The sequence below is a fragment of the Pipra filicauda genome, unplaced genomic scaffold, assembly GCF_003945595.2.
Source record: "Pipra filicauda isolate LSUMZ 115617 unplaced genomic scaffold, ASM394559v2 scaffold28_size6257848_pilon, whole genome shotgun sequence".
In the NCBI taxonomy this organism is placed as follows: domain Eukaryota; kingdom Metazoa; phylum Chordata; class Aves; order Passeriformes; family Pipridae; genus Pipra; species Pipra filicauda.
Genome location: NW_024104409.1, coordinates 1,339,343 through 1,346,972, shown reverse-complemented (window position 1 = coordinate 1,346,972; position 7,630 = coordinate 1,339,343). Strand labels below are relative to the sequence as shown.

The following is a 7,630-nucleotide window of genomic DNA, read 5'->3' as shown; positions in this document are numbered from 1 at the left end:
GACAAGCTTTCTGCTTTCTAAACAGAGATCTTTTCCTTATAATCGTCTTGCTAATTATTCTACTGATAGACATTGGGCTCAATACTTATTAAAATATCTCTTTCTTTTGGAATGTAGGCTTCTAACACAGATTTTGTGGAATTTTTTGTTGTTCTAAACAACCCCCAAAATTATGTGGGCTTCCTCCTTTTGAGACTGCTTCTCTGGCCCACAATGCTGCTGAACCTAGCCTTACTGTGATTGCCAGTCCAGGGCTCCGTCCACCAACACCTGCTTGAAGAAAGACCTATGCAACAGTAAAGATAAAATGTAGAATAGCATCTTGCATTGTGGATTTGTTTGCAGGACTAATTATTCTAGGAATCAAACAGTTGTTGCATATGGACATCATATCTCATTCCGCTGCAGCAGTGCATTTTTATAAATACGTCCAGAAATTCCTGCTGTTGCTACCTGCTTTCATCTTCCTACCCTCACTCGATGTTTTCTGGTAACTGTCATAATCATGATATGGAGTTCAGTACTGCATTCCTAGTCCTATATTTTTATTATTGGAATATGTGATCTCTGCCTACAAGAACTCTGTAGTTCTTCTCTTTAGCCATAATATTTTTATACTGTTGCAAGTTATATAGTCCCTCATGCACAGTGCCACTCCTCCACCCGTGCATCCTACACTATAATCACCATAAAGCTGGTAGCATGGCAACACAGACTCCCATTGTTTATCCTCTCTCCTGCAGGTCTTTGGGGTTCTCCTTGCATCATGGTTGTAGTCTCATGCCAAGAACCCCTGTCTCTTTCCTGGCTTTGAGCATCAGTGCAAAATTACATATAAGTTTGTTTCTGATCAGACATTGAAGGTAGCATGTGGCAGTCAACTGGATTTGTGGACAGCTGGAGTTGCCTTCCCTAGTTATTGCAGTTGGGTTTATTTCTCCCCTGGCCTTTTCAGAGGTGCACTGGTTGTGAGTTCACTGTCCTCACAAGTCTCATCAGTCCAGCCCTTTGCCCTCCTATGCCCATCAGTTCCCCTATTGCTTTTGATTAAATACTCCTCTTCAAATCTTTCAGTCTGCAAGCACCAGCAGCCTCAGCCTACACTGCATATAGTATCACTTGGCCTTGTTCCCTCCGTTCCTCATATACCTAAATTTCTACTCTCTACTGCCTCACCCATGCACTGAAACACTGAATCTGGCTGAGCCTCTTTCTTGCCTCATAGCTGAGCCCCCAAAGATTCCAGCTTCATTCCTGGTACCCACAATGACCACAGCCACCACCAACTCCTCTCTCACATCCCCAAGTGATACACAGAGATACCTCAGAAGGTCTGTTCCCTGGGCAGACCTGCTCCCTTCTGCTCTTGATGAGCCTCTCTTGCCTAGACACAGCCAGTCTCGTCCCTCCATGTCCCCAGCCCCTTGCTCTGCACACACACACACAACACCTGCTCTGGGGAGGGAGACACACACATCACACCCTAGGCAGTTTATAGGGTAGCCCTTACTCTGCTGCTAGACTGCTACCTGCATCCTGAGCTTAAAATATGGTGGGTTTGGGGCATTTTTTATTAGTTTAGTATCTCCTTTAATTAAACAAATGTCCTCTTACTTCTGCTCTCTCAGCCCCCCACGTGGCTTGCACACCTATCCATTTGTTAAGGGTGTTAGATTCACCACAGGCAAGGAATGTCTTTCTGTTATTCCCTTACCTTAAATCACACTCAGGTCAGGCTAAGATAAAAGGCAAAATATATCTTCATCATAAAAATATATAATTCATAAGATATATGTACTTTATAATGAAAGGTAAATGTTTATTTATAAAATCCATACTACTCAAGCTGTGAATATTTTTAAAAGACTTCACAGAGGTGAAGAAAAGACAAAACCCCACCCAAACTCTGCATCAAATCTACTTATGCAGCAGTTATTCCAGAAAAGGCTCCCTTTTTCTTGCTCAGCTGATGTTCTCTCTCTCCTGCCAGGGAGATTTCAAGAGCCTCAGGACATGTGTTAGCTGCTTCCATTTGATAGCTTCCATCAGGGAAGATCATATATTAAAAAAAAATCTCCTGCTTGAGAATTTCTATCAGAGAAGTCTTGCAGTACTACTTAAGAGAGAGTCCCATTTCAGTTCTTCCTTTTCCCTCTTTTTTTTTCTCAGAGGGCTGTTAGATCTTATTGCAAATCTTCCTTCTTTTGGGGGACCCCAAAAGGTCCCATAGGTCCAGTCTCTCATTCTGAACACACCCTATTCATTCCTGATCCAGGAAACCTTCTGGACACTCATGCTGAAAACAAAGTTTATTGCCTGTCCTTAGATATGTCATTCTGTGTATCTAGGAGCCATCTCTTAACCTTAGCTGGTTAATAACAGTTCTTGGATTCAAGGTGGGGTAAAATTCTCCCCTTCACCTCTGTGATTGCTTGAGATAGTCCTGTGTGAAATATATCTTTCACTTCACCTTTCTTTCTATATTCATCTGTGTGTTTTAAGACACAGCTAATAGGAGCATCTACATATCATAATTGCATGGGTTGTTGCTGGCCCTCTACTGAGGGTAGGTACCATTGTGGTTAAGAGCTTTCCATTGACTGGTCTCCAGTCTTTTTCTCTTAGACATTCCCTGATAACCTGAAACTTTTGTTTGGATAACTTGGAGAGGAGTCTGAGTACTGACTTTCTTGCCAGGTTCAATGATATCAAATTTTCTCAATTGCACATGCACATCTACTTTTAGTCTAGGTCTTTAGCTGGAAAGAGAATTGAGAAGCATTTGTTCAGTTAAAGCACAAAATAGCTTTAAGTAGTTGTTAGCTAGACACCCTCATATGAAGAGCTTGAGCAGAGTGCCTCAGGCCCTGTGCTTGCAGTGCTCTCCAAAGGGTGCAGAGATCCAAGGACTTTTCAGCAACTAAATTTGCGTTGCCCTAATCCTGTACATCATCAGATAGCATTGGGTCACAAGTCATCATTTACAATGCTGAGCAGGACTTTGAATTTGTCCATGTTCCAAGTTCTTCAACCTCATTTGACTCCTCTACCTCACAGCTTTCACACACAATAGGAATGTTTCAACAGCTGGCAGATCCCTTCACTAATATTTTCTTGTATTTTAGGGTTTCCAAAGGCAAGGATGCTTGGACCATTGGAAAACACAGTCAGAAGGCTCTTCTCTTTGCAGTACCTCAGGCTGCAATGTTTGCCTGCAAAATGGGGAGATCGGGTTCCATTAAGAGAAAAGTTGGTCTTTGATTCCACACAGAAAACATGTATATGAGACAGTTGTTGTGTACGGAAAACCAAAAACCATTAGAAGTCCTCTGATTGCAAAAGATTTGTTCTTAGGAAGAGTGTTTTACTTCTCTCCTCTGTAAGAAAAGAGGATCTCAAATGAGGAGGAGATTTCCTTTAGGAACACATGTTTACTCAGTCCAGGGCTTTGCTGAGCCTCAATATCCATTAAGTTCTTCTCTTTGGGAGAGCAGCCCAGGGTTATGCTTCACATTCTCCCCATCTAAGTGGGGCCAGATAAAAGGTGACTGCTGGAGCACATCTGGTGCACATTAAGGGATTCAGAAAAACTGAGACACCACCCTGAAGATACCATAGGTTGCTCTGAACGCAGCTCAGGCTCCCACACCATGGCTTGAGTTTGTAAATTAGCTCCCCTTTACAGCACATTGAGTAACTGGGAGTCCGGACCACCCAAATCTAAAGCCCATTTTTACCCCCAAGGAGACTCCACCTGTTTCAAATTGTGAAGCCATTGAGGTTCAGAATAAGAGATACAACACAGTTGTGTACCATGGACACATTATCACTCTCACTGAGGTAAATTAAAAGTTTCTTTTCATGCCTCTAAAAATGCTGTGTAGTTGTGGTTTTCAGGCTAAAATTTTCCATGTCCCATTGTTAGAATATGTTGGTAGATGCAAAGAGGGAATGGCTCCCATTGTCAAACAAGCAACAACACTGAAACCTTCCTTTGAAAATACTACTAGCTCCACAATAGCTGAGAGAAGGAATCAAGAGTTCAGCAAGGAAATAGACACTAAGGAGAAAAAAAAATATTATTTAGAGGGTTTAGTGGTGAGTGGTTTTGATTTGATTGTATTATATCCTCATAGGAGGAAAAACGCCATTCTCTGTGCATACAGCCCATTTTCTCTTTCTTGTTAAGGCTGCAAATGTGGGCTGCCCTGGGACCTGCAGAGTGTGTAGATGACTGTCTGGTACCAAGCAGTTTAGCACAAAAGGGGTTGAGGGCATGGTAAATGAAGCAAAGGTCTCTCAGAAAGAGACATGGAAAGCCATCAGAAGCTAACAAGAAATAACAAATAGAGTGCAAGGAGGAGGAAGTTAAAAAAGGAACAATGCATAACTAGCACAGTATTTACACAGTGTTTAATGTCCTTAATTTATACATCTTTCAATATACCTCTGGTATTGCTCAGGAAATGCTGCCAAAAACATACCAGAAAAATTTCACTAGTTCCAAAAGGCAAATTCAGTTCTTTTGTCTTTCTATTCTAGTTTGAAATGCAGACTTACTAGTGGACAGTGATTTCTTTTCTGATCAAGTTTTGATGTTCCCATGGTAGGTGACTGGGGATTCAAAAACTCCCTGCCACAAAGTGGCTGACAGCAAGTTGGCTTGTTTTGCACAGCAAAGATCAGAGACTTGTCATTAAAACAAACACATAGCACTCACCTCTAAAAGGCAACACTTTTGTTGGCTGAGACAACAATCAGCTACTGTAAAACTGAAATTATTTAGGGCTTACTTGGGGCTTTGTGCCTTTAGATGTGTATTTACTGTGACAGCACAAGTAATTACTCATTAACCCTTACTTCCCCTGTCATCTTCATCTTGCAATTTCTGCCCTTAGTGAAATAGTCTCAAATAGCCAAACTCCCTGCCCAGTCTGTAACACAGCACTCATATCAGTTCTTTTCACTTTGGTAGAAAAATGGAGAGCCTGACTCAGACTATGAATATTTCCAAGATGGCTCTAGATGACAACTTCACTACCGGCTCCTTCAAGTGTTTGATTTACGGCTTCAAACAAGTAATTTATCCCATCATGTACCTCATTATCTTCTTCCTGGGTGCTGTTGGAAATGGTCTCTCCATATATGTTTTCTTCCAGTCTTCGCTGAGGATCTTAGTAAATAAATACATGCAGAACTTGGCTATTTTGGACCTCATGTTTGTGAGTACTTTGCCCTTTCAGGCTACATATTTCCTATTGGGATTGCAGTGGATATTTGGTAATATCCTCTGCAGGATCATGACCTACACCTTGTAAGTGAATATGTACTGCAGCATTTATTTTCTCACCGTGCTCAGCGTAGTTCGTTTCATAGCCATCATCTACCCATTCAAACATGGAAAAGTAACCAACAGCAAGAATAACTTACACAGCCATGTGGATCTTCATGCTGGCAGCCGCCAGCCCTCTGTTGAGCAAGGGAGTCGCTGGATACAGCAGCGTAGTCAAATGCTTGGACCTCTACCCCTTCAACAGACACAGGCTCTTCATGATGAACAGCTTTGTCCTCAAAGTGGGCTTCATACTGCTGTTTTGTACAATTGTTGTCTGCTACGTCTTTGCAATCAGAACCTTGCTCAAGTCCAGGACTGTACAGAGCAAGAGGGTGGTTTATCACAAGAAGGCACTGTTAACCATCATCATCACTCTCATCCTCTTCCTCCTCTGTTTCCTGCTGTATCACATACTGTGATCACATACCTCTACTGTTCACCCTCCTCAGGACATGGGATTGAAAGGAAATTGCCTTGCTACTAGAGCCCCTTTATTTTATTTCATAATACTCAACCAGTGACTCAAAGGGAAACTGCTCACCTGACCACTTCAGTGCCTGTGCCTGAAGCTCTCTGCTCCATTTCCAGGTGTGCGCAAGGGTGCATGGTTCAGATGTTGTGGTTCCCAACAGGTTCATAGTGCCCTGCCAGTTCCTCTTGCAAACACTGGCAAAGGGTTTGCACATAAAGGAATGTAAAGCATCACTGATGCTTTCTGCTGAGGCCAACTTAAAAAGAAGGCAGAGAGACAAACAGGATCCAGTACTCGCTCAGGCTTCTCAGAAGGCACTAAAATTTCTATATTTTCCACTCTGAGCCAGCCACCAAGGTATTTTGCTTAACATTTCACTGATTGTCAAGTGAAAGAATGATTTCAAAGGAATGACATCAGCATGGAGTGTTGTAAGTAAGGTGACTGCTGGCAGCAAGGGCAGGATAAGGGTACCCATAGCACCAGGCTGCACCCTGCAGCTCTTCATGTGTGTGTTGATTCCTTCAAGGTCATTGCAACACTTGTTCTTATGCCAAGTGTTGCCAGTGCTTTTCTGAAAGCTGAGGCTCAGCAACCCAATTCCCACACAGGGATCCGAAGGCAAACTTTTAAAATTATTTTGGTCCAAATAGGTAGTTAGGGAAGGGTTTCCTCTGCACAGGTAAACCAGCCTGACAGCAAACTGCTGCCAAAAGCATGCCTAATCCCTCACATCCTGCTTACTCTAAGGAGGAAACTGTTCCCTTTTCTCATAAGATTAACTTCCATTTTTTTTGAACTCCCAGACATCAAACATGAATGAATGAAACAGGGAAGAACTAAGCCAGGAACAGGAGGAATGATGGGCAGCAGAGAAGAAGGAGGAAAGCTGTTTCAGAAAGCAACAGGAAGCTACAGCTATGTGTACTTTGCAAAATTTCATCAAATGGCTGCCCACAGTTTTAAGTCTCTGAATATTTTCTAAAATATATTTTCTAAAATTCAGGCCTAAGTGAAAACAGACTCCCAACTCAGTTTCACCATATTTAGATTTTGTTTTTAATTACCTCATCTTTTACTAAAAACAGACAAGAAGTTTAGTCATATTTTCCAGGAAAGCAGCTGGTCTCATATGAAAACTAACAAAAATGCTGAAAACCTTCCCTCCCTGTGAAATTCACTCAAAGAAAGGCTTCTGTCGGTGAAGATACTTCTCAATGCTCTGAACTTTTTCTGGAGAAAGCACTCTATAAACTGAATGTTATTGTTCCCAAACAAAAATAGCAGCAGCAAGCTGTTTTCAGCTCTGTTTGAAATATGCAGAAAACAAATCATTGCTGGTCAGCTGGAAAAGTACTTGGCAAATCACTGGGAAAGGCACATTTTTCTTGACTATCTAAGGGTTATGTTCAATCCATTTCAGTTACTTGATGCTACCTTTGATGTGAACACAGAGTTTTATCATGTCTTCACTGAAGTTCATGCTCCAAATCCTAGTTTCAGTAACGCAGCAGCATAGCTGAGAGCTGACTTAATGATGTCATGTGAACTGCTGCAGTGCTTGATCCCATGCTATTCGTGAAAAAGGGAATACTAGCACTGTTTTGCAGCATGAACACGATTGAGATAGCAACCTGTGCAGATAGAGCAGACACATAACTGCAAGGAAGGGGCAAACTCTTCTTCCATGGTCTTCACCTGTCAGGATCAGACCTAAGCAGCAACAAGTGACAAGCTTGAACCCTCTCATGAGATATCACACACTTTAAATACTGCAAGGGAATGGAAAAAATTAGCCACAGTCTAATCTCACCAAGGTGGGG

General features: G+C 42.0%; 1 protein-coding gene across 1 annotated transcript; it reads left to right on the top strand.

Annotated features, from left to right (window-relative positions):
* Positions 1-4,979: 4,979 nt before the first annotated feature.
* Positions 4,980-5,754, top strand: CYSLTR2 (cysteinyl leukotriene receptor 2). The gene is given in 2 exon segments (XM_027721435.1): positions 4,980-5,413; positions 5,415-5,754. Coding segments are annotated over 2 exon segments (774 nt in total).
* The last annotated feature ends 1,876 nt before the right edge of the window (positions 5,755-7,630 follow it).